The sequence below is a fragment of the Moschus berezovskii genome, chromosome 24, assembly GCF_049115385.1.
Source record: "Moschus berezovskii isolate FMDL1 chromosome 24, NW_MosBer_1.0, whole genome shotgun sequence".
NCBI classification, from domain to species: domain Eukaryota; kingdom Metazoa; phylum Chordata; class Mammalia; order Artiodactyla; family Moschidae; genus Moschus; species Moschus berezovskii.
In genome coordinates, this window is record NC_142483.1 from 4,891,773 (window position 1) to 4,919,331 (window position 27,559).

Sequence of the window (27,559 nt, forward strand, 5' to 3'; positions counted from 1 at the left end):
TGAGCCCTTGTAATTATGAGGAAGGAGGAGGCAGTATGGAATTAAGTAGCTTACATACCATATGAAGCTTTGTATGTTGTAAATACTCCATTTAAAAAAGGGACAAAAGGTAAAAGGTAGAATTCAGGTTCTTCAGTAGCTCGCTTGTGTCCAACTCTGCATCCCATGGACTGAAGCACACTAGGCTTCCTTGTCCATCACCGACTCCTGGAGCTTGCTCAAACTCAAATTCATCGAGTCGGTGATGCCATCCAACCATCTCATCCTCTGTTGTCCCTTTCTCCTCCTACCTTCAATCTTTCTTCAATCAGGTTCTTAAGCCTGATTTATAAAATAGTTGTTTTCTAATACTGCTTTTCACAATTAATGAAAAAACAGAGACCAAACTATACTTTGGGATGTACATCATTCCCGTCTTTCCTTGCTAATACAATTTTAATTTGGAGTTTCTCATACTGTTTGTGTCTTTTATGTGTAGTCTGAATTTTGCCAGAAATGATCTGTGTTTGATAAATAAAAGTCAGTCTAAACCCTACTTTCTGGAACACAAGGAGAGTTTGATTACAGCACTAAATGGTTCAGAGATGGTGGCTGCGTTTCAGATTCATGAGTGTCCTCAGGAGGGATTTCTAGACCCACTGCTTGCTTAGAAAATCAGAAGCAGCATGATGGTCCAAAATCGTGTTGGGAGTGCACACCCGCACAGTTACTACAAAGAGCAACTTGGCAGTTCCGGGTCTAAGCACGCGCCTTGGAGCAGCGCTGCTCATGTGTGGTCCCCGGAGCAGCATCAGCGTTACCTGGGGACCTGGGAGAAATGTACCCAGGCCTGCTGAGTCAGAATCTCTGGGGACGGGCCTGACACTGGGTGTTTTAACAAGCCCTGCAGGAGACTCTGATGCTCACTAAAGGTGAGAAGCCCCGGCTTAGAAAAGCGCGTGCACAGTGCACCAGGAGGCACTCAGGGAGGCTCCCTTCAGCCGCGGGTTCAGATGCCGTCTCTCAGTCTTCCCAGCAGCCTCGGAAGCCTGGGTCAGTTACTGACCCCGTCACAGAGGTAGTAAGAGACAGAGATCGGCTTGAGCACATCCTGTTGAATGCAGTTCAGTCTCCACAACCAGTCAGACACACTGGAGCAGTTTGTATCTTGATGGGAGGGGAATGTCAAAGATAGCAGCTCCTGCTGGCTAGTTTTCTTTCCTTTTTCCTTAGTCAGGTTCAAATCAGTTCAAAATGGAGCATGGCCTGCTCAGGTTAGATAAGAACAGAGATGAGTTCTGAATAGAGAAGTAAAATGCCTTTGTCCACCATAAAAGTAAATGAAGAACAAAGAGATTAAAAAATAAAATTCTCAATTTCTCAAAGGTCATTTATTCCATTTTGTACTTTTTCAAAGCTTGTGTCGTTTCCTCACTTAGAAAAATATTTGTTTTCTTTCCTATGTCATGAGTCGTCTGATTTGTGCTTAAAACAGGAGACTCCAGAATTGCTTATTAGCATAGTAACTATTTCGTATCAACTGGCCTAATACTGCATATCTTCAGGGCTGAGGGTTTTGGACAGTTCCAGCGCGTGTAGTAACATACAGGTTGGGCAGGGCCCCACTTCAGGCAGTCTTCTTCTGAACATCCTGCTTTTCCAGGTGAAGATCGTGGCGATGACTGAGGATGTGGCCCTCCGCTCAGCCCTGGATCAAAACCTGAAGAGCGCTGTGACCGCGGCTTTCCTCATGCTCCCCGAAAGCTTTTCTGAAGAAGACCTGTTTACAGAGATCGCCGGGCTCTCCTACTCAGGTGAGTAGGATTCATGCTGCACTCCCTTCCGGAAGGAGACTCGTTGTCGGAAGACCAAGCAGGCCCGACCCCCCACGCCTCGCCGGCAACAGAGGTCCCGGCCCCAGCGCCTCTGTGGGGGCCTCTGCAGGACCCTGTGGTCTGCCTCCTCGCCCCCAGGGCCCCTTCCTTCCCACATCTCTCCACAGGGTAGCCCTTCTGCTGTTGTTACTGTTCATTTTTGTTTGAGACGCTTTCAGAGCTCAGGTGAGTTTCAGTAATCATCCAGCAAGCTACCATATGTGCCCTTTTCCCAGAGCTCTCACCATGCTTGTTTTATCACTCTCTCTGAATCGGTGAACTTCACAAGTTGACAGCAGAGCCCCTTGGAGGGCCTGTCAGAACAGACAAGACAGGTGATTTGGGAGGTCTGGGGTGGGTTCCCAGAGTTTGTATTTCTCTCCCGTTCCTGGTGATGCTGATGCTCCTCCAGGGATCCCACTTTGAGAACCACTGCTCCCTCTCTGCACGTAAATACACCATATGATGTATGTTCTTCTGAACTGTTAGGGAGCAGGGCACACGTGTCACGTCCTCTTTAGGCCCATTACTTCAGTGTGTGTTTCCTAAGAACAGGGCATCCTCTCGTAGAACCTCAGTGCAGGCACCAGATAACAGTGATACATCACTTCTATCAAACTGATAAGTTTCATTTCTCATGTTGTCAGTTGTCCCAATAATGTCCTTTCTAATATTTTACCCTCAAGTACATGATCCCATCAGGGATCGCATAATGTATTTAGATGCCATCTCTTTTATCTTTTAATTTGTAACGTTTCCTCAACCTTTTGTCTCATATGACACTCATATATTTGCAGTCTGCAGACCAGTGATGTTGGTGCCCTGATAAGCAGTGTTTTCTCCCGTCTAAGCAGACTAGCGGGGAGACATTTGAAGGTCAGGCCAATATCCTATTTCTTACCAAACTTTCCTCCGAGGGTGAGTTTCCACTGATGATTCTTGCTGGAAACAGTCTTTACTGTGATGGGTGCAAAGTGGTGATTCGGCTGCTCCACCTTTCCTCATGTTAAGGTAACCTTTCTCCCTCCGCCTCCATTCATCTATTTATTTATCTGAATATTAACTTCCTTTCCCCTTCAGCCAGTCGTGCTCCTCAGGTATCAGGGGGAGGGGGAGGCCGAGAGGGCAGAGCCTGGCCCCTCACCATAGCCTTGGGCCCAGGAGCCCCTCAGTGATCTGTTTAACGTGTTAAGGATTTGTGTATAACTCCATTTTCAGAAAAGTAGTCTGTCTTTTAAACAGTAGTTTGAAAACCACTATCTTAAATATCCCCCTTTCCCAACTTTTAAGTATGAGTCAGAGGACTCTGTGCTCAAATACTGCAGAGGCAGCTGACTCATTCTCTCAATCCTGGTACAGATAAGATTTCGTGGAGACGCCGTGCTCACAGAGACGCAAAAGGTCTCGCTCTTCAGTCTTGTTCCCAAAATGTGTGTGCTGTGACCACAGCTGTCACGGCAACACGGGTGGGAAGGCAGGTGAAATGGCCTCGATCTTGGTTGCTTCCAGCATCTCACGGCAGCCTCCCTGCCTGTCAGCAAAGGCCAAGGGGCCAGCATGGTGGGGCTGTGTCCAGGAGGAGCATGTGGGGAGGGGGCCTCCCCCGACCCCGCTCCCCTGTGAGGAAAGGTGGACCTGAACCTTCGGTCAGCTTTGTGGGAGAAGATGCAGAGCTGTCCTCTGCTCTGACCACGTGGTCAGCATCAGCTTAGTGTTAGGTGGACTCCAGGATGCTGTTGTTGTTCAGTTGCTCAGTCATGTCCGACTCTTTGCGACCCCATGGACTGCAGCACGCCAGGCTCCTCTGTCCTTCACCATCTCCCAGAGCTTGCTCAAACTCATGTCCATTGAGTTGGTGATGCCATCCAACCATCTCATCCTCTGTCGCCCCCTTCTTCTCCTGCCTTCAATCTTTCCCAGCATCAGGGTCTTTTCCAACAAGTCGGCTCTTTTCATCAAGTGGCCAAAGTATTGGAGTTTCAGCTTTAGCATCAGTCCTTCCAATGAATATTTAGGACTGATTTCCTTTAGGATTGACTGGTTTGATCTCATTGCAGTCCAAGGGACTCTCAAGAATCTTCTCCAACACCACAGTTCAAAAGCATCAATTCTTAAGTGCTCAGCTTTCTTTATGGTCCAATTCTCACATCCATACATGACTACTGGAAAAAACCACAGCTTTGACTATACAGACCTTCGTTCGCAAAATGATGTCTCTCCTTTTTAATATGCTGTCTAGGTTTGTCATAGCTTTCCTTGCAAGGAGCAAGCTCTTTTAATTTCATGACTCTAGGAGTTCTTTATAAATTCCAAACATTGACTGAAGACGTTTATTCACAGACTTTAAGTAAGCATCCAAGCTGCTCTCAACCTTGAGCTGACTTTTGTCCCACCTCCTGAAAGGACCATGTCATATGCTCCTGGTTTCTCCTGTTGTCCAGTAAGCACTTGCTGATTCACAGCAGTATCAGCCTCTGTTCGCTTCTCCTAGAATATTCATTAAGAGCTGCTATGTAGTGATGCTGTTCCATAATCAGTAGGTCAGTAAGTAGGTGGGTGGGTAGATACTAGGTAGGTGGATGGAGCATTTATCCCTTTACCCCATCACGGAATCCTCACAGTGCAGCCCTGTCCGTCCAGCAGACGCGCCTGTGTCCCGTGTCTCCCTGTGCCACACGCTGCACTAGGCCAGGTACGTGCTCACAAGCGTGGTACAAATGAACCTCCTCATGGAGGTCATGTTCCTTTAGGGAAAGTCTGACAGTAAAGAAGCAGTGGGCAGTTTCAGACAGTGCTGAGTGTCATGAGGGGAAGGAAACACTTCAGGCTGAGGGTGAGGCTGTTTCTCAGGGTGGCGTGGCTCAGGAAGGCCCTCTGAGGCAGGGAACGGAGTCCACGAGCTGGCCCAGGGCCGTTGGGGAAGAGCCGACCAACGAGCGGGTTGCTCCCCAGAGCCAAGTCTCGCACCCTGCTGTGTCTGACCCCAGCCCCTCGGCCTCTGGTTGCTCCCATTTCTCATCTCACCTCGTCCTGTTGCCTAGCCGTTATATTTGTTATTGCTTAATCAGACTTGGGTCTGTGACTGGCCAAGTAGCCCACATTACTCATTTCAAAAAGGCTGGCTTCTTTTTCCTGCATCACTTAGGACATGATGCTTTACAAATCCTCCCCAGAGAGGGCTGCTTCCCACTCTTTGTGGTCCCTACCTTGTGAGTGAGACCTTTTCCTAAAAGTGTTCTGTCAGTCAGTTGTTTAGATTGGGAATATATTTCCCTACTGAAACAGCATAATATATGATGGTTGTTGGTAAGCCAGGACACAGTGTAATGAATGGTTAACTAGCCCATGATGTGATGAAACTAGACTGGGATGATGCGGATGGGGAGGGATCTAGGCCCTGCAGGCAGGTGTCTTCTGGAGATTTGAGACTTCCCCAGGTGATGTGTTGAAAGACCAGCTTTTTTACCTGCCTTTTGTGGGCTTCTGAGAACCCAGTATCCTTGAATTGATCAGATTCTAATCCCTTCTGGAAACCACCCAATCCTCCCAAGCCCTTGGAATATTCCAGATTTCAAATTACTCACCAACCTCATTTTTATTTAAAACTTGGACATCTATTTTACATCTGTTTTCAGTTGAGAGAGTTGATATGTTGTCCCTAACCTGCGAAGTTCCGTTTCCCTGGCGGGGTCTGGGGGACATGGAGAAAACAGTTGTCTCCATGTCATCGGACAAGTTCCTGCCGGTAATTGCTGGTGCAGGCAAGATCCGCCAGTATTACTAGCAGTAATAATAATCATCCCTGTATTCTGTGTGGTATTTGAGGATCACTCTAACTGCCCCAGGGTCACTATTTACGGCATTATTGTTAAAAGTGATGGTGAGAAAGGAGTGGGTGGAAGGTGGGAGCCTGCAGAGTGGGGGAGGAGAAAACCTTCTAATCCTTCAGTTATTCTTAGCAGTCAGCATTGAAGTAAACAGAAAAGGAAACCGAATGAACTTTTAAAGGGCCACCTTTCACATTCTTGTGAAAGTACAAACTAGTAAAATGACTAGTTTTAGGTACTGATCCCTGGTTTAACATTTATCAAGTGAATCAGCGTCCCATACCTTATAAAGAATTAAGGATGCAATGTCTGCTCTAAGGAGCTTCACATTGATAAACATATGTAGTCATAGTGAGTCAGTAGCAGACTTCAAAACAGCCTGTGTGGAAAAGGCAGGGGTGGGTAAGTGCTCGTCTCCTTCAGGGAGGGAGGAGCAGATGGATGTGACTGCGGTCCATGCTGATGGCAGGAGAAAGTCGCATTCTTTGTCGTGTATCAGGAATGACTCTTGGTACTTTGATCTAATAACTCGTTTCATCCTCACACACAACCCTTTGATAGGGTGCTATATTATTGCCCCATTTGACAGATGAGAAAACCGAGGCCCAGATCTGTCACAGGTCAGTTATCTCGTAGATTAGTAGGTGGTAGAGCTGGAATCTTAGCCCACACTCTTTTTTTTAGCTTTTTATTTTGCATTGAGGTATAGATGATTAACAGTGTTATGATGGTTTCCGGTGAACAGCGAAGGGACTCAGTCATACATATACGTGTGTCCATCCTCCCCCAAACTCCCCTCCCATCAGGCTGTCCTGTAACATTGAGCAGAGTTCCATGTTAGCCCTCATTCTTAACCATTGAAATCCACTGCCTCTCTGGTGTTTTGGAGAAGAGGTTAGACCCGGGTTGGGCAGGGTGTTGATGACAAAGTGAGCAGATGGAAATTTGACAACTAAGAGCCACAGGAGTTTTCCGGCATTGCAGGTTGGCCCAGGATTTGTGGCTGTGGAAAGATAATTTTGCCAACGGTGTGCAGGAGGGAGAAAGACTGAGAATGAGAACGTTTTTCCCTCAGCACACGATCACGAGCGTTTCCTCTGCTGGCCGCCCTTCTAAGCTCTGGGGATGAGGCAGGCACGGTCCCGGCCCTTGTGTAGCTTTCTCTGCAGTTGAAAAGTCAGACAGCAGACACGTGGCAGCAGCGAACAGGGGAGGGGGCGGGCGTCACTTCAGTGCAACCAGAGACGGCCTCTCCCGGGGTGGGACCTGAGCACCCATGAAGAGAACCCCAGGAGAGCTGACCAGGCAGAGAAGGGCCTGCAGGGAGGACGGTTGGGACCCGGACTGTGTTGGGTCGCCTCCAGAACCCCCCCGTGGTGCGTGGGAGGTGCCTCCGCGTGTGTGGCTGGATGGACAGAGTGCAGCCAGTCTGGACGGCAATGAGCGCTCAGGCAGGGCCTTAGGACTGTGACAGCCTCATGTGGAAACAGCTGCTTCAGCTGGGTGTTCCGTTTAGTCGCTAAGTCGTGTCCAGCTCTTGTGCAAGCCCTTGGACTGTAGCCCCCAGGCTCCTCTGTCCATGGGATTTCCCAGGCAAGAATACTGGAGTGGGTTCCATTTCCTTCTCCAGGGATCTTCCTGACCCAGGGATCGAACCCACATCTCCTGCATTGGCAGGTGGATTCTTTACCACTGAGCCTCCCAGGAAGTCCATTCTGTTTAGTACTTTGCTTTTTTTAGCCATTATATTACTTCATGGAAGGCAGCATTAATACAGAGTTTAAAAGCTGGGGCTCTGCAATCAGACTCCTGGGTTCACCTCTTAGCTTTAACCTTAATTAACTTTCTGTCTTTGGGCAAGTTCCTTATCTCCTTGTGACTCAGTTTCTTTCTCTCTAAAGGAGTTTTTTATACGGGTGAAATTAAATCATACATGTAAATTAAGTCGTATGTGCCTGACACATTGTAAATGCTCAGTAAATGTTATCCTGCATTATTCTAGATCCATGTTTGCTTGTATTAACATAGGGCTTCCCTGGTGGCTCAGACGGTAAAGAATCTGCTTGCAATGTGGGAGACCTGGGTTTGATCCTCGGATTGGGAAGATCCCCTGGAGGAGGAAATGGCAATCTACTCTAATATTCTTGCCTGGAAAATTCCATGGACAGAGGATCCTGTCAGGCTACAGTCCTTGGGGTCACAAAGAGTCAGACACGACTGAGCGACTAACACACACACAACACAGCTGCTTGCTGTAGACAGAAAGGCAAGGCTGCCGTCAGACCTGAGTTTGAACGCTAGCCTCGTGGAGGTGCCGGAACCTTTCCGAGCCCGTTTTCTCCTTTGTAAAGTGGAAATAACTATTTCATAAGAAGATTTTCCATGAGATAGTGTGTATAGAAGCCCCCAGCGTTACCGCTCACTGATGGCTGGCGCTCAGAAGGTGACTCCTGTCATACTTTCCCACTGGCACTGTGTGTCGCTGCTGGCTGCAGAGGTTTTCCGCAGGCTGAGACACCCTGATCCGCCCAGTGCGTCAGTGACTGGGGGACACGCAGGCTGCCTTCATCTCCCATTGTTTTACTAATGACGTGACTGTGGTTCACTTTCGCCAAATCTGTTTGGTAGGAAAGAGAGCAAAGGGGGACCCTAGCTTCCTTGGACACATTCGCCAAACTGGGATTATGTCGTCTATGGTACATGTTGGCAAATGATGCCTGTCAGAGTTAGCAGAGGACGTAAGTCAGGTTGAGTCACTTGGTCCTCAAAGTCCCTGAGGAACAAAAACCCCTTCAACAGCTGATGTGTGCGAGAGAGAGAGAATGGGTTTCTTTTGGTGCCAAACTGTCTGAATGCAGGCTTAGCTACTTCTAGGAACAAGACAAAGCAGTGAGCAAGTGCCAGCTGAATGATTCTTAGAGAAAAAAAAAATAGGAATGAGTGCCAGCCCTCTACAGTGAGAGAGAACGTCTCCATTTCTGGGTCCTGGGAAAAGCCAGTAGAGAGACTTTTCCTCTGGGGTGAGAGCTCCTGTGATTTCTTCCATGACAGTCACACCTCTGTGCCCTCGCCAGCAGTGTCCCTGGGTGACATGGATGTTGGGATTGCCTCTCGCAGTCATTTGGAAACAGATTTCTGCAGGCGTGGCAAGCTTGAGCTCTTGCTGAAGCGTCGCTCGGAACGATCCTTTACTTGGTCACTGGCTGGTTTCTGAGCATGCTGCACTCCTGAAAGGGTTTCAGTCTCCAACCGCATCTAACGTCTCCGGGTTACTTACTGTGAGTCTGGGAGTCTTCTAAGTGCTTTCCATGTGTTAACTCATTTAATCCTGGAAACTCATGAACTTGCTGTACTGCTGCTCCATACTGTAATGTGTTTGAAGATCCCGAAGCCCAGAGCAGGAGGGAGCTCATCCTGGGCCTTGTAGCTTCTAGTCCGGAGTGCGGATGATCGCAGGCGCTCTGGTCCAGGATCCTTGCTCCTCCCCTTCCCTGTCCTGCAGAGTGTCTGTGTGGCACGTGCCCTTCCTGGCTCACACCATGGACTGTGGTGGGGACTCTAGGGCCCCTTGGGTCTCCTCCCCGTTCCTGGCCATCGTCCTCTGCTTGTGTCTCCTTCTTTGCACTTCTGCCTTCTGAGGTAGTTTATTTGTCGGGGTTCCTGCCTCTGGTCTTTGTCCACCACAAGGATGCGGAAGGCAGACGCATTTTCTTGCTTTCTTCACTCTCCTTCAGGGATTGTAGTGGTGCCTGACACACACTAGGTGCTCAGTAAATACTTAGGGATGGATGGATGGTTGTGGTCCTGGTTCCTTCCTGAACCAGTCTCGTAAACCTGATGCTTCCTATACCTCTCTGTTGTGTGTTCTCTAAGGTGCACAAGAGAAAAATTTATATATGATTAAAATGTATGACACCAGTGCATCAACTGTTTGTTCTTACCTCATTCTCTTCCATGTGTGAATTAGTGCAGTGATGGTATAGTTTCTGCAGCCATGAAGATATTTTTGAGGATGTATTTTGAATGGTGGGTTAGGCTGCCACCTAGAAGTACTGCCTTAGTCATCTTTGTTGAAATAATAATTATTTTTTCCACATGCAAAAGAATGAAGTTGGACCCCTAACATGCCCTACACAAAATTAACTCAAAATAGATCATGGATGGTCTTCCCAGGAGTCACTGGTGGTAAAGAATCCGCCTGCCAGTGCAGGAGATGCAAGAGACATGGGTTCGGTCCTGGGTTGGGAAGGCCCCCTGGAGCAGGTGGCACCACACTCCAGTACTCTTGCTTGGAAGATTCCACGGCAGAGGAGCCTGGCGGGCTATAGCCTGTGGGGCTGCAGAGAGTCAGGCATGACTGGGTGACTGAGCGCACACACGCAGGTCATGGATGTAAGAGCTTTCAGAAGAGTCCGTTTGAGGTATATACAGTGTTCTGTTAAATGTATACCAAAAGCAACAAAAGAAGAAATAGATAAATGGGACTGTATAAAATTAAAACTTCTATGCTGCAAACAAAACTGTCAAGAAAGTGAAAAGACAGCCTATGAAATGAAAAGAGATACTTGCAAATCATTTATCTGATAAGGAACTTGTGTCTGGAATATTTAAAGAATTCTTAGAACACAGTGAAAAGACAAGCAACCCAATATAGAAATGGGCAGAGGATTTGAATAGACAATTTTTTGAGAGAAAGTATACAAATAGCAAATAAGCACATGAAAAGGTATTCAGCATCATTCATCATTTTTTTGTGACCCTATGGACTCTTCCATCAATGGAATTCTCCAGGCCAGAGTACTAGAGTGGGTAGCCTTTCTCTTCTCCAGGTTATCGTCCCAACCCAGGGATCGAATGAACCCAGGTCTCCTGCATTGCAGGCGGATTCTTTACCAGCTGAGCCACAAGGGAAGCCCAAGAATACTAGAGTGGGTAGCCCACCCCTTCTCCAGTGGATCTTCTCAACCCAGGAATCGAACTAGGATCTCCTGCATTGCAGGAAGATTCTTTACGAACTGAGCTACCAGGGAAGCCCACTTTACATACAAATAGCAGATAAGCACATGAAAAGGTGCTCAGCAGCATTCATTATTAGACCCCATTTCACACCCAAAGCCTATGATCAAAATACAGATGAAAACAGGTGTTGATGAGCCTGTGAAGAAATTGACCTGCATACACTGCTGAAAGAATGTAAATAATATAGCCACTTTGGAAAAATCAGTTTGGCAGTTCCTCAAAATAATAAACTTAAAGCAACTATGTGACCCAACGATTCTACTCCTGGGTATCTACCCAAGAAGAATGAAAATATATATCCACACAAAAACTCATATGCAAATGTTCAGGGCAGGGTTATTCATTAAAAAAAAAAAGGCCCCAAAGTAAAAGCACCCCACATGCCTGCTAACTGAGAGATAGATATATAAAATGTGGTGCATCCACCCAGTGGAATATTGCTTAGCCATAAACAGGAATAAGTACTGATAGGTGCTCCAACATGATGAACTTTGAAAACATTATGCTAATCAAAAGAGACACTGTATTGTGCAGTCCCACTCACATAAAGTGTTCAGAATAGGAGAATCTACACAGAGAAAGTGGATTAGTCTCTGTGTGGGGCTGAGGATGGAAGCAGGGAAGGAAAGTGACTACTGGTGGTACAGGGTTTCTTTTAGGGAGGCTGAAATGGTCTAAAGTTAGATGGTTGCATAACCCTGTAAATACACTAAAAAGAACAAACATAGAATTATGTGCTTTACATGAAAATTATATGGTATGTGAATTATATCTCAAAAAAAAGAAAAACCTATTTAAAATGAATATTATGTTGCATATATCAACTTCCAGTTTGAGCTCCTATTCCTGACCACTTCCACATCAGGAGTCCCAGGCAGTAATCTGCTCGAAATGCCCTGTTTTCATGTCACTTGCTTCCTGAGGCAGAGTCTATCTTTGTATCTCCTGAGTCCAACACAGCTCCTGGCACTAAGAAGCCACCCAGATGTTTATTGAACTGAGATGACAGGAGTATGGCAGTTAGTCTAAGAGGAAAAGTTAGCCTGCCAGTGTCTTAGAAACCCAGGGCTTCCTGCACCCTCTGCCCTCCCCCTCCCATATACACATCATGACAGCAGTAATGTCTGTCTCACTGTGGACAGAGCATCCTCTAATACCTTAATCATTGAAACCTAAAGGCAGTCTTTTGAGGTTAGTATGACTGTTACAGAGAAGGAAACTGATTCAGAAAGATTAACTAACTCACCCCCCAGCCACCCAGGGATATGGCCAGACCTGAGAGCTGGGGCCTTTCCACTCATACCCCTCTGTTCGTAATAGAACAGAATAGAATAGTCAGTCCCTGACTGCTGGGGACATGCTGGAATCATAGAGCAGGCCAGCTCCAGATGGAGCCTCTGAGTGTTTTATTCCAGGTCAAGGAGAGATTACCCTTTTGTCTAGCCATTGCATTAGACAGGCTGTTCTCTGGCATGGGCAGTTAAGAGTTAAACTCCTATAAAATACAAGTCAGCAGTCAGTTTTTCCTCAATCTCTGTATTTTGTTGCGAGTGCATCTGCAGAGGTAAGAAAAATTGATTCTTAGGATCAGATGCTGGTTCATGCTGTGTCCACAATTTTATTCATTTTGTTCTGAAGCAGCGGGTGATAAGCCCATTTGCTTGCTGTTCCCCATGGCTGAGCCAGTTTTGCTGCACAGCAGTTGGAGAAATCCAATTCAGCAGACATTTATGGATCTGCCTTCATGTGCCAGGCAGCGGGTGAGGAGCCGGGGTCACAGGGACGAATATGCTTTGGTCCCTGTTCACAGAAAGTCCTTAATGTTTCCCAGCTCCTTTCATCGTGGCTGGCGGTTGTTGTTTGGGGAGGGTTTGGATTGTCTGCCTTTAAATTTTGGTAAAATATACTCCCTCTCTCAGAAAGTTACTGTCTAAAATGTAAGAGCTTTTGTTTGTTAAATGTACAGGAGGTGAGGAGGTGGCATAAATAATTTAGAACTCGACAGTGGTTCAGACTGATCCTTCATTTCTGAGCCAGCTGTGTGAGACTCAGAGTTTGATGACATTTCATCCCTTCAGGGAGAAATAGAAAACATTTATAGGCTCTGAATGAAAGCATGAGGGTATATACACAATTGAAAGTCAACCCAGCTGCCTCTCCGTTCACATTTGCTGGGACAGCATGTCTGTGCATTCGTGAACTTACTTCAGAACGCTAGAAGTAGTGAGCCAGCATTACAGAAATGAGGGAAAAGGGGAAATTACAGGGGAGAATTACAGAGTGAAGTGAAGTTAGCGCCTGAAACGTCACTGTCCTGATCCTGAGAGGTGGCCAGGCCTTGGGCAGATTGACGTGCCTTGACCTCGTCCATGAGATTGAGGATAATCAGCACCTTCCTTGTGAGGCTTGGCAGCCTTAAGGGAGACAGCAGATGTGGTGCACATGCCTTTAAAGAGCCCGCAGTAAACATGTCTCTTATTAGAGCAAACATAACCATTTAAAAATAGTCCTTTGTCTTGTTTTTTCACAAAGTTGTTTCCTTCTGTTACTTTTGTGTCCTGGCTTCTCAGCTGCACATTATTCCGTGGTCATTTTCCATCTCAGTGTGTGGTTCCTGTAATTCTGAGTGGGTGAGCCCTGGTCTGTGGTCGGTGTGGGTGCACCCCGATCCATGGTCGGTGTGGGTAATCCATGGTTGGTGTGGGTGCACCCCGATCTGTGGTCAGTGTGGGTGGTCCGTGGTTGGTGTGGGTGCGCCCTGATCCGTGGTCGGTGTGGGTGGTCTGTGGTCGGTGTGGGCGCACCCAGGTCTGTGGTCAGTGTGGGTGGTCCATGGTCTGTGTGGGTGCGCCCAGGTTTGTGGTCAGTGTGGGAGGTCCATGGTTGGTGTGGGTGTGCCCCAATCTGTGGTTGGTGTGGGTGCGCCCTGATCCATGGTCAGTGTGAGTGGTTCGTGGTCAGTGTGGGAGGTCATGGTTGGTGTGGGTGGTCCGTGGGCGGTGTGGGCACGCCCTGGTCCGTGGGCGGTGTGGGAGGTCCATGGTCAGTGTGGGAGGTCCGTGGTTGGTGTGGGAGGTCCGTGGTCAGTGTGGGTGGTCCGTGGTCTGTGGTCGGTGTGGGTGGTCCGTGGTTGGTGTGGGTGTGCCCTGGTCCGTATCGGTGTGGGAGGTCCGTGGTCGGTGTGGGTAGTCCGTGGTCTGTGGTTGGTGTGAGTGGTTGGTGTGGGTGTGCCCCAATCCGTGGTTGGTGTGGGTGGTTGGTGTGGATGGTCTGTGGTTTGTGGTTGGTGTGGGTGTGCCCTGATCCGTGGTCAGTGTGAGAGGTCCATGGTCGGTGTGAGAGGTCCGTGGTCGGTGTGGGTAGGCCGTGGTCTGTGGTTGGTGTGGGTGTGCCCCAATCCGTGGTTGGTGTGGGTGTGCCCTGGTCCGTGGTCAGTGTGGGAGGTCTGTGGTTGGTGTGGGTGGTCCGTGGTCAGTGTGGATGGTCCCTGGTCTATGGTCAGTGTGGGTGGTCCATGGTGGGTGTGGGTGCGCCCAGGTTTGTGGTCGGTGTGGTGGTCCGTAGTCAGTGTGGGTGCGCCCCGATCCGTGGTCGGTGTGGGTGGTCCGTGGTCTGTGGGCGGTGTGGGTGCGCTGTTCCCCTGTTGAGGGGCATTTGGTTGCTGCCAGGATTTCGGTGTAAATCGTGCTTCAGTGAACAGTCCTGTGTGTGGAGGGTGTTCCCTGGCTTCCTGGGAGACCTCAGGCCGGTTCCGTCGTCCCCGTGTCCCTGTCCCCTTCCTGCCACATGGGGAGGGGGCAGTGTCTACCTGAGGGGACGGCCGTGTGGGCAGACGAGGTAGGACGATGACGCAGATCCTCGGTGAGCTTCACCTCCTGGCCTCTGTTTGGGTTTGGGGCTCAGGGCTCGCTCTCCAGAGGTGAGGCTTCGTCAGTCACGGCTTCCAGAAGGACTGCAGCAGTGTAGGAAGTCAGGAGCATTACGTGAGAGAACCAGTTTCTCTCCCTCTCTCTGGCAGTCATCCTCGTGTAACTGTGCAAACAAACAGTGAGAAAACTCACTCGAGCTCACTGCACTAACCAGTCCCTGCCTTATCTCACAGAGGTCAGGTTCCAGAGGCTGTCCATTAATCTTTTCCAAAGCTTGTAGTCCCCACACGCTTTCTACCAAATTGCAGTGCGTGTTGGTCCTTTGAAGCTTAAAATCCAGTGTATTTTATTCCTCACTGAGGTACATACTTACTGTTGGGTATCTGTTAATTTTTACAACAATTATGGCCTCATGTTGGAGCTTCCCTGTGGGCCCAGCAGCATGCCCCTTGGCTCACCAGAACTCCCTGCTCCAGGGGTGCCCCCTGTATGGGCAACAAGGGCCCTTCTGTTGGGGCGGTGCTGGCTTCTGGGCACGCACATAGGCTGGGCAATGCCCTGGCCCAGGAGCTGCCTGTGCGGTGGCTGCTGGCCGGCCGGTGCGGCTTGTCCACAGGTGACTGGCTGTAGGGCCTGCGGATAACAGGATAGTCCTACAAGCTGTAGGGCCTGTAGTTCCAGCCCACTGGATAGCAGGCTGGTGCTGACGGGCTGGATAGAGGACGCTAAGATGGCCCTGGCCAGCAACGGAATAGTTGTGGGCGTAATGAGCTCCTCGGGAGGGCGGCCATCAGCATCTCTGTCCCCAGCAGGAGGCCTTGTTGCTTCTTGCTTCTCTAGATCAGCAGGTCACCACTTGCAACTTTTTAAAGTTATATCTGCTTTAAAGTTTATCCTGAATGTAATCTGTGTCCTTGTCAAATATAATAAGGTTATTTATATTCGCAGAGCATCTCAAAAGCCCTCATACAAATGCAGCAGGCAGGGCCAAGCTGAGTGAGCAGCACCAAGGACGAGATCCACACACCCCCGTCTCCGATCTCCGATTGGGCACAGGCGGAGTTTTAACAAGATGAAAGTATATAAATAGAGAAGCTTCTGCATTGGAAACAAGTGCATATTAACTCTCAGGGAGACTTCCTTCTGTACTTCAACATATTGTAACTGGCTAAAGGGCTTTGTGGTTTGAGAGTCTCTATTTTCCCCCAAACAAGTGCCTGCATTCCTGGGGTGCTGTGTTCATGTTTTTAACATGAAAAAGCCAGCGTTTCGAGTGAGAGATCCTGCCAGGTTGACCTGGTGCAGTGTCAGCTGGGGGGCTTTGGTTCACAGGTCGTTTGGGGGCCTGCAGTCCACAGGGCAGACTCTGAAGTCACAGTGCAAAACTGGTTTTATGCTTGTTTTAACCAGGTGACTTTCGGATGGTGGTTGGAGAGGATAAGGCAAAAGTGTTGAATATCGTGAAGCCCAACATGGCCCACTTCCGGGAGCTGTATGGCAGCATTCTGCAGGAGAGCCCCCAGGTGGTGTATAAGGCCCAGCAGGGCAGCCTGGAGGTGAGCAGTCGGTGGGACATCATGGGTCCGTCCTGAGGCAGGAGCCCTTTAAGAGGAAAAGTAGGGTGAGCAATATGACCAGTGTAGCAACATATTCATAGAAAGTACGTTTTGCGTGTAAATGTGTTCTCTGTGTATTTGAAATAAGGCTAAAAGGTAACATAAGAATCTAGTTGTGTTCTTCGCTCTGCCTCTGGAGAACGGGACCAGGGGCTGACATTGAGGTCGGGGTGGGGACCGGTCTTCACCACGTGTACATTTTTTGCCGTTTAACTTCTTGCTACGTATATTAATTATTAATCAAAAACAAATAGAAGCAAACTGTGAAATTACCTTCTTTTCGCCTCCAAACCCATCTGCCTCCCAGAGGTAGTCTTATTAACAGGTTGGTGTGTTTGGTTCCATATCTCATTGCATGCACTTCTGTGTGTATTTGTACATGTATACACATGTAGGAAGTGGTTTGGTCTTTTTCATTTGGTTTTATTTTACATAAGTGTATTAATATATGTTATTCTGAAGCTTGTTTTTCCCCCACTTGTTATGTGTATTGTGTCTTGGGATTTTTCTTTTGACATAGCAGACAAAACTGTTTTTCAAGGCACTTTTCAAAAAAAATACTAAGTTTTTTGAAAATAAAAAAGAGCTCCTCCTTTGAGAAATGTAACTTGGATTTAAGATTTTTTTAACTATAAGATTCATGGTTTTTTAAGATAACACCATTCTACTTTTTTAATGCTCTTTCTTTTCCAAATAATACAGGCAATTAACATCATGTTGAATAGTAATAGTATTTCTCGAACTGAAAGGCAACTTTAAAAAATGAGTTATTTTGAATGTAACATTGGAGAATACCATGAATGCCCAGAAAACCCACCACTCAGGTTAACAGATTGTGCCGTGTTTGCTTTAGATTGAGGTTTTTTTATTTTAATTTTTACTTTTCTCACAGTGACGCCTGCACACTTTAAAAACCAGGCGACACCCCCAGATTTTGAACAAAAGCAGCAGCAGCTTCCGGCTGCACTCCTTCCTACTTGTCTGTGCTGCTTCCCAGAGCAACTGCTTCATCTCCTCCACTGACTCTTCTGGGGTTTACCTCCATAGTTACAAGTAATACAATTTGACTGTTAGTCCTTGTTTGTGTAAAAGTTCTGTACTTTTTTGTTAGCGTTTTATGGAACCTGAGGAGTCTGTACTCTCGTGCACTCCCTCCACGCACGCACTCTCGCATGCTCGCTCTCTCCCTGTCTCCCCACCACCACTCACACACGCGCCACATATAGTTATTACATGGGCTTCCCGGGTGGTTCATCTGGGAAAATGAACCCATCCACCTGCAGTGCAGGAGACCCGAGTTTGAGCCCTGGATCAGGGAGGTCCCTTGGAGGAGGGCATGGCAGCCCACTCCAGTACTCTTCCCTGGAGAATCCCATGGACAGAGGAGCCTGGACAGCTATAGTCCATGGAATTGAAAATAGTTGGACACAACTGAAGTGACCGAGCATGCATATATACATAATTATTATATAATTTTAAATTGTCAATATTTACTTTATTAGGACAACTGGCGTTTTTCATTGCTGAGATATACTACTGTGAAATTTAGTTTCCAGTACAACTTTGTTTTTCTTGGAGTTAATCAGTCCATTTTTTCCGACTTTCTTGGTTTCTACATTTTTGTTGTTCAGTTGCTAAGTCATGTCTGACTCTTTGCAACCCCATGGACTGCAACACTCCAGGCTTCCCTGCCCACAACTGTTTGAGTTTCCTTGAGTTTACTCAGACTCACATACATTGAGTCAGTGATGCCATCCAACCATCTCATCCTCTGCCAACCCCCTTCTCCTCTTGCCCTCAGTCTTTCCCAGCATCAGAGTCTATTCCAATGAGCCGGCTCTTTGCATCGCATAATGAAAGTATTAAAGCTCTAGCTTCAGCATCAGTCCTTCCAATGAATATTCAGGACTGATTTCCTTTAGGATGGACTAGTTTGATCTCCTTGCAGTCCAGGGGACTCTAAAGAGTCTTTGCCAGCACCATAGCTCAAAAGCATCAGTTCTTCAGTGCTCAGCCTTCTTTATGGTCAGACTCACATCTCTACATGACTACTGAAAAAGCCATAGCTTTGACTAGATGGACCTTTGTCGGCAAAGTAATGTCTCTGCTTTTTAATATGCTGTCTAGGTTGGTCATAGCTTTTCTTCCAAGGAGCAAGCATCTTTTAATTTCATGGCTGCAGTCACCATCTGCAGTGATTTTGGAGCCCAAGAAAATAAAGTCTGTCACTGTTTCCATTGTTTCCCTATTTACCAGAAAGTGATGGGATGGGATGCTATGATCTTAGTGTTTTGAATGTTCAATTTTAATCCAGCTTTTTCACTCTCCTCTTTCACTTTCATCAAGAGGCTCTTTAGTTCCTCTTTGCTTTCTGCCATGGGGGTAGTGTCATCTGCATATCTGAGGTTATTGATATTTCTCCCAGCAATCTTGATTCCATCTTGTACTTCATCCAGCCCAGCGTTTCTCATGATGTGCTCTGCATATAAATTAAATAAACAAGGTGACAATATACAGCCTTGACATACTTCTTTCCCAATTTTGAACCAGTCCATTGGTCCGTGTCTGGTTCTAACTGTTGCTTCTTGACCTGCATACAGATTTCTCAGGAGGCAGGTAAGGTGGTCTGATATTTCCATCTGTTTAAGAATTTTCCACAGTTTGTTGTGATCCATACAGTAAAAGGCTTTAGTGTAGTCAATGGAGCAGAAATAGATGTTTTTCTGGAATTCTCTTGCTTTTTCTATGCTCCAACAGATGTTGACAATTTGATATCTGGTTCCTCTGCCTTTTCTAATTGCAGCTTGAACACCTGGGAGTTCTTATTTCAGGTACTGTTGAAGCCTCACTTAGAGAATTTTGAGCATTATTTTGCTAGTGTGTGAAATGAGTATAATTGTGTGATAGTTTGAGCATTCTTTGGTGTTGCCTTTCTTTGGGATTGGAATGAAAACTGACCTTTTCCAGTCCTGTGGCCACTTCTGAGTTTTCCAAATTTGCTGGCATATTGAGTGCAGCACTTTACCACCATCATCTTTTAGGATTTGAAATAGCTCAGCTGGAATTTCATCACCTTCACTAGTTTTGTTTGTTATAATGCGTCCTAAGGCCCACTTGACTTCACATCCAGGATATCTGGCTCTAGGTGAGTGACCACACCATGGTTTGGGTCATCTGGGTCGTTGAAACCTTTCTTGTACAGTTCTTACATGTATTCTTGCCTCTTCTTAACCTCTCTGGTGCTTCTAGTTCCTTACCCTTTCTGTCCTTTATTGAGCCCATCTTTGCACGAAATGTTCCCTTGGTATCTCTGATTCTCTTGAAGAGATTTCTGGTCTTTCCCATTCTGTTGTTTCCCTGTTTCTTTGCATTGATCACTGAGGAAGTCTTTCTTACCTCTCCTTGCTGTTCTTTGCAACTCTGCATTCAGATGGGTACATCTTTCCCTTATCTTTTGCCTCTCACTTCTCTTCTTTTCTCGGCTATTTGTAAGCCCCCTCAGACAGCCATTTTGCTTTGTTGCGTTTATTTTTCTTGGGGATAGTTTTGGTCACCACTCCTATACAGTGTTACGGATTTCTGTCCATAGTTCTTCAGGCACTCTGTCTATCAGATCTAGTCCATTAAATCTATTTCTTACTTCCACTGTATAATCATAAAAGGATTTGATTTAGGTCATACCTGAATGGCCTAGTGGTTTTCCCTACTTTCTTCAATTTAAGTCTGAATTTTGCAATGAGGAGCTGATGATCTGAGCCAGTCAGCTCCAGGTCTTGTTTTTGCTGACTGTATAGAGCTTCTTCGTCTTTGGCTACAAAGAATATAATCCATCTGACTTCGGTATTGACAGTCTGGTGATGTCCATGTGTAGAGTCATCTCTTGTGTTGTTGGAAGAGGGTGTTTGCTATGACCAGTGCGTCCTTTGGCAAAACTCTGTTAGCCTTTGCCCTGCTTCATTTTGTACTCCAGGCCAAACTTAGCTGTTACATCAGCTATCTCCTGCCTTTCTACTTTTGCATTCCAGTCCCCTATGATGGAAAGGACATCTTCTTTTGATGTTGATTCTAGAAGGTCTTGTGTTTTGTACATCAGTTCAGTTCAGTTCAGTTCAGTCGCTCAGTCGTGTCCGACTCTCTGCGACCCCATGAATCACAGCACGCCAGGCCTCCCTGTCCATCACCAACTCCCGGAGTTCACTCAAAGTCATGTCCACAGAGTCGGTGATGCCATCCAGACATCTCATTCTCGGTCGTCCCCTTCTCCTCCCGCCCCCAACCCTTCCCAGCATCAGAGTCTGTAACTAATTCACCCTCAAACTCTCCTGCAAATCTCTGAAACATCTTACCTTGTACTCAGACATATCAGATGTTTTCTCTGTTTCTTGCTTTTCCTGGGGACATTTTTCCTGGAGTCCTGTGTCCCCCGTTCCTTTCGTGACTAGCTGCTTCCAGACACGCTGCACAGCTCTTCTCCGGAGCTTTGTTTCATTATCACCTGAGAATTTCTTCCCCTCTCCTTTTGCTAATTTTTGGTTTTCTTGAACTTTTCCTCTTTCACATTTTATACTTTTAAGTACTAAAATGTGTACTTGTGAAGGAAGTAAATTTTTTGAGATTCTGTACATCAGCAAATCCTACCCTTAAACTGATGGATGGGTTTAGGTTAGACATCAGATTCTAGGCTGGAAGTAATTTTTCCCTCAGAAGTTTTTTAAGTCATGGCTTTTATTTCTTCTGGTTTCTTCTGTTGCACTGAAAAGTCCAACAGGGACTTCCCTAGTGGTCCGCTAGTTAAAAATCCACCTTGCAATGCAGAGATTTGACCCTGCATGGATTTGACCCCTGGTTGGGGAACTAGGGTCCACATGTTGTGGGGCATAGCCAAAATATTAAAAAAAAAAAAAAAGAAAAGAAAGGTCTAACCGTATTCAGATCCCCTGTCCTTTGGATGTGATCTTTTTATCTCTCTGATACTACTTAGTATTTTTTCCTTTTTTTCCAGTATTAAATTTCATGATGATTTGCCTTTGCCTTGTGTATGTTCTTTCATCATTATTGCTATCACTGTGTTTTGTTCGGGCACATCACACATCTTGTGGGATCTTGGCTCCCTGACCAGGGATGGAACCTGTGCTCCCTGCAGTGGAAGTGCACTCGCCCCTGAGCCTTCACGAAATTCCCATGGTTTTTACATATTGTTCTGGCACTTTGTGACTCTGTTCTGGAAATGCACGATGTTCAATTCTAGGAAATCATTTTTTCATTTCCGTAACGAAATTCTCTTCTACCATTCCTTCATATCCATTGTCTTCATTTTTTTTCTAGAATTCCTATTAGTTGTTGGACCTCCTTGTTTGGTTGTTTTTTTCCCCCTCATTCCTGTTTCTTTAGTTTTTTTGGTCTGCTTTCCAGAATAACTTTTTGAATTGATCTTCCAGCACATCTGTTGAATTTTTATTTTCCTCTGAATGTTCTTTTTTCATATATATATATATGTATGTGCGTATAGCATTCTGTTCTTGTATGTCTGCATTGTCTCTCCTCGAAACCCGAAGAGGCCTGTCAGCGCAATTCTTTCTGAGTGGTGGGAGGTAGCGATTTCCTCAGCTGACCTTTACTTTGCAGAGGAGAGGATGTCCCAGCATGCTCCAGATCTCCTGACCCCTGAAACCCTCCCTGCTGCGCTGCTCCTGAGCCTTGATGGAGTTCATCTTTTGCCCTCTGGGGTGCAGGCAGCCACCGAGGCAGCCAGTGTCCTTGCCCCTCCTTGCTCACCAGGTGACACTAGCAACTTGTCACTGATGCCGTGGGCCACCTGAGACTACACAGAGTAAGTAGCTCGCTCCATTGGGAGGGTCGGCAGGCTCGAAATGTGCAGGTCAAGCTGGAGACCCAGCGGGGAGTCTGCTCTTCTCTTGAGTCTAAGGGCAGTCTGGGGGCAGACCTTCTTCTGCCTCAGGAAACTTTAGTCTGTCTTCACGAGGTCTTCAACTGACAGGATGAAGTCTGTCCACATTAAAAGGGGTCTTCTGCTATTCAGTGTCTATTGACTTTAATGTGAATTACATCTAAAAAGATGCCTTTACAGTAACATCTGGACTGAAGTTTGACCAAGCAGCCGGGCCCTATAGCCCAGCCAAGTTGACATGTACAGTGAAACACCCTGTATCCTTTAGGTCTACATGTGACATCAATCTTTGCCATTTCTCCTGGGGTGTGGTTTTCTTTTTTCATTGCTCTTTTGACCAGAGGGCGAGAATGGCAGCTTCAGAGGCTTCCACTTGGCCTTCTACATCGGGACAGCAATGTGCCATATGAAGAGTATGCTTTCTAGGACTACTCTTGGTACCATTTGTGTAGGATCAGGATTGGGGAGTTTTGAAACGAAGACATCATCTGATTGATCATGTGCTGGCACTGTGGAACTTGATGGCCCTTCTGAGCTGTCCCCACTCGGAGGAAGGAGGCCAGGCCTTCATACCCCTGCATTTTCCAGTCTTTGGAAACAGACAGCTCCCTTGGCTGTAGCCAGTTCTGGGAGGGAGTCAGACAACTTTCCCAGCAGGTAGCGGAGTGAGCACCTTGGCCCTGAAGCAGGATCTGCTTGGTACAACACAGCAAGCCACTGTTGTATGACTGTATCTGCTTTTTAAAAACATCAGCCTTGTTGAGATATAATTTACATAGCATAACATTTGGTGGTTTTTAGTCTCTTCACAGAGGTGTGCAACCATCACCACTATCTGATTTTAGAATATTTTTCATCACTCCGAAAAGAAACTCCATTGCCATTAGCAGTCCCTAGCTTCTCCTCCCCCAGGCAGCCACTAAGCCACTCTCTGCTCCAGGGATTTGCCTGTTCCAGACACTTCTGTAGACGGAGTCATACAACAGGTGGTCTTTTCCATATCTGCTGTTAAAATGCAATGTGACTCATAATTTAACTGAATGCTTTCACGTTCGTGTTTTAATGAGAATGAAAGAGTAAGGATGATTAGAATTTTGCAGCTTCTTTGAACATGTCACCTAATATTTTGTCTTTAAACACATACTTTCAAGCAAAAACTCCAGTGCATTTGTTTCCTCCAGAGAAAGCAGTGGCAAACGCTATTTTCTGGTTCCTTATATTACTCAAGTCATTTTGGCATCTCTAAAATTCCTGGAAGTTTCATAGGTAAAGACTTACAGAAATATAAGATCCTATTGGCTGATCTCAATACTCGGCCCGAAAATGTGAGTCTATAAACGTCACTTCTAGCATATTTTACAGAATATTCACATTTTTGGGTCATTTATCTAGCAAAATATAAGTAGAGATTGAATCCTGTGAATTTAGGAACATCTCAGTGATTAATATGAAACATTTAGGTTAAAGAAACCCTTCACCTTAGCGGAGCTTCTAATTAATAGCATTTTATTCTTTTCTGCAAAGACTTTATAGATAAAACTAGAAAATCAAGACATTAGGCATGTACTCAATAAATATTTGTTTAATGAAAAAAATGGTAGAATGTGTGAATTCTGATTATTAAGAAGGATGGTCATATCTGAAAAATCTGAATCTAAAATTGAATACATTCTTTTGTCTAATTTTGTTTCTTACTGTTCTTTTCAAGTTAAAACCTAAACACTTGTCAAAAGAACACAGGACATTGTTACTGGGAGAATAATGTGATGAGCTGTTGAGGGCACTGACACTGGTTCTCACCTTGGCAGGCAGTCGATGTTTATGTGATTTTGGAAAAATTTAGTTACGTGAAGTAAAGTATATTACACTAGGAGTTAGGGAAGCTGGGTGTGAACCCAGCTCAGTGACTAACTTTTGATCCAAAAGTGTCCAAGTAAAGTCTAATGCATAGTTTTACATATGTTTTATTTCTGTGTTTATCTTTAAACTTGATGTATTTTAGAATATATTAGGAACAAAAACCATTGGTATAACTTACTGTTGTTTAAGAAATGATGACAACTAAGATTTATTGGTACAGTTATTCATCCCCTTATTCAGCCACTGTTTTTTCAGTACCTACTATGTGCCAGGGGATTAAAGGTGAATAAAGGTTGATCTCTGTCATCAGTTTATTCCTACAGTTCAGACAGGAGACACTCTCCTTCCTGTCTGATTAGATCCCACTCTCTGATTGGCTGTGTGATCTTGGCCATGTTACTCTGTGTCTCTATGTTTAAAATGAGTGCTTGATTTGCCGGGGTGTCAGTTTTACCTGTATCTTCACTTTGCTTAACTACTGGATTTAGGACAAATAGAAAAAACATTTTTAACTGAGAGTCACAAATTGATTCTTGAAAGAATTTCTATTCTTAGGTACAAACAGAATATTATAGGAAAAGTATTGGCTTGTTTGAAGGAACTGAGACTCCTTAACATTTAGGCATTTAGTTTCAGAAAGGAGAAAGTCTCCTTAGCACACTGCCTAGTCTAGAATGTGAGTTCATGTTCACTTTGTGTGGTTTTAAGGAGAAGCCTTGTGTCTTTGAATATTTATAGCAATCAAAGCACTTCCATCAGTTCAGTTCAGTTCAGTCGCTCAGTCGTGTCTGACTCTTTGCGACCCCATGGACTGCAGCACGCCAGGCCTCCCTATCCATCACCAACTCCCGGAGTTCACTCAAACTCATGTCCATCGAGTTGGTGATGCCATCCAGCCAACTCATTCTCTGTTGTCTCCTCTTCCTGCCCCCAGTCCCTCCCAGCATCAGAGTTTTCCCGTGAGTCAACTCTTCGCATGAGGTGGCCAAAGTATTGGAGCTTCAGCTTTAGCTTCAGTCCTTCCAATGAACACCCAGGACTGATCTCCTTTAGAACGGACTGGTTGGATCTCCTTGCAGTCCAAGGAACTCTGAAGAATCTTCTCCAGCACCACAGTTCAAAAGCATCAATTCTTCGGCAATCAGCTTTCTTCACAGTCCAACTCTTACATCCATACATGACCACTGGAAAATCCATAGCCTGACTAAATGGACCTTTGTTGGCAAAGTAGTGTCTCTGCTTTTTAATATGCTTTCTAGGTTGGTCATAACTTTCCTTCCAAGGAGTAAGCGTCTTTTAATTTCATGGCTGCAGTCAGCATCCGCAGTGATTTTGGAGCCCAGAAAAATAAAGTCTGACACTGTTTCCATTGTTTCCCCATCTGCTTGCCATGAAGTGATGGGACCAGATGCCATGATCTTAGTTTTCTGAATATTGAGGTTTAAGCCAACTTTGTCACTTTCCACTTTCACTTTCATCAAGAGGCTCTTTAGTTCTTCACTTTCTGCCATAAGGATGGTATCATCTGCATATCTGAGGTTATTGATATTTCTCCCAGCAATCTTGATTCCAGCCTGTGCTTATTCCACCCCAGCGTTCCTCACGATGTTCTCTGCATATAAGTTAAATAAGCAGGGTGATAATATACAACCTTGACGTACTCTTTTTCCTATTTGGAACCAGTCCGTTGTTCCATGTCCAGTTCTAACTGTTGCTTCCTGACCTGCATACAGGTTTCTCAAGAGGCAGATCAGGTGGTCTGGTATTCCCATCTCTTTCAGAATTGTCCGCATTTGTTGTGATCCACACAGTCAAAGGCTTTGGCATAGTCAATGAAGCAGAAATAGATGTTTGTCTGGAACTCTCTTGCTTTTTCCATGATCTAGCGCACGTTGGCAATTTGGTAAGAGAAGACTCTACATATGGACATCACCAGATGGTCAACACCGAAATCAGATTGATTATATTCTTTGCAGCCAAAGATGGAGAAGCTCTATACAGTTAGCAAAAACAAGACCAGGAGCTGACTGTGGCTCATATCATGAACTCCTTATTGCCAAATTCAGACTTAAATTGAAGAAAGTAGGGAAAACCATTAGATCATTCCGGTATGACCTAAATCAAATCCCTTATGATTATACAGTGAAAGTGAGAAATAGATTTAAGGGATTAGATCTGATAGAGTGCCTGATGAACTATGGACGGCGGTTCGTGACATTGTACGGGAGATTGGGATCAAGACCATCCCCATGGAAAAGAAATGTAAAAAAGCAAAATGGCTGTCTGAGGAGGCCTTACAAATAGCTGTGAAAAGAAGAGAAGCGAACAGCAAAGGAGAAAAGGAAAGATATAAGCATCTGAATGCAGAGTTCCAAAGAATAGCAAGGAAAGATAAGAAAGCCTTCCTCAGCGATCAGTGCAAAGCCCTTCCATAGATATCAACTTTTTTTTTTCCCCTTAGATTGATAAAAGCCCAGAAGGACAATTCACTCAGCTAATGACATTGCCCAAAACCTTACAGCAGCAAATAAATCATATTATGGACCCTCCTGGAAAAAACAGAGATGTGGAAGAGACTTTATTACAAGTTGCTCATGACCCCGACTGTGGCGACGTGGTGCGTCTAGGTATGTGCGTGAATCTGACAGGGAGGAAGTGCTGGCCGGGGGTAGGGGGAGGAGGGAGGCAAACTGTGGCTGAGACGGGTTCTTTCTTCTTTCTAGCCTAGAGATGGAGAGAGAGATTGCCTCTAGGAAGAAGAACGCTGACAGTGTGGGGTTTTTCTCAGCCTAAATTCCCATTCATTTGAAGTAGGGTGCTGAAATTCCTTCTATTTTCAGATCCCTGGGCCCTAAATCACTGTCAGAGAGGAAAACAATGATTCTTTTGGTCCAAAAGCATAACTTTTTGGAGTTATTGCAAAGACATGGCTTTGTTCTCCATGGTGGTCTGAGGAAGGAGGAGACTGCTGATGCTTTTAATGCTCTTGTAACATCAAGAACACCACTCTCTTGGGCCCACGCCCCCTCGGTGTGTCTCGTGTGTATGCACTAGGTCCAGCACCCGCAACGCTTCACACATTATCCCCCGTGTCCCCAAAATCCTCCCTAGGGTGAACCCCAGATCTGAGCCTGAGCTTCAGAGGTTCGCTGCCTTTCGAGGTGTTTGAGGTGTTACAGGTATTTGCAGGTTCAGACAGTAAGGAGATTGTTATGAATTGGCTCACCCTTCTCTGCTGAGCTTCCCCGGGGAGCAGCCGGGCCTGGCGGGATGCAGGTCACCATGGCGGTGCTGCGAGGCGAGGCCTGCCCGGCGGGCAGAGCAGCGCGTGTGCTTAGGGCGCCAGGCCCCTCTCCTGAAGATACCTGTGGAGGCCCATCTCCAGTTGTTTTTCTTTTTATTGTGGTGCTGGTCACGGGGTGAGCCCTCCTGCCTCTCTGAGGGCCGGAAGGAACCCTCGCCGTCCTCACCGAGGAGTGCTCTGTGCGGTTGCAGGATGAGCTGCCTCCTGCGCAGCAATGTGTGGTGTTTGGTGTTTGTTTCTCCCCACGAGTCTTCTCACATCTTGGAATTGAGAGCCAGCAGGCTTAAGCAGGTTTAAAGCAAA

The 27,559-nt window shown here is 46.1% G+C and overlaps 1 protein-coding gene across 2 annotated transcripts in view; it reads left to right on the forward strand.

Annotated features, from left to right (window-relative positions):
- TAMM41 (TAM41 mitochondrial translocator assembly and maintenance homolog) overlaps positions 1 to 27,559 on the forward strand; it is a 54,070-nt gene that overhangs the window by 14,782 nt on the left and 11,729 nt on the right. The window contains exons 4-6 of one of the 2 annotated variants that reach the window (XM_055413571.2): positions 1,643 to 1,793; positions 15,979 to 16,124; positions 26,414 to 26,579. In XM_055413571.2, coding sequence (XP_055269546.1) covers positions 1,643 to 1,793; positions 15,979 to 16,124; positions 26,414 to 26,579 — 463 coding nt within the window. The remainder of the gene's footprint in view (positions 1 to 1,642; positions 1,794 to 15,978; positions 16,125 to 26,413; positions 26,580 to 27,559) is intronic. The other variant, XM_088831997.1, reaches the window with a different exon arrangement.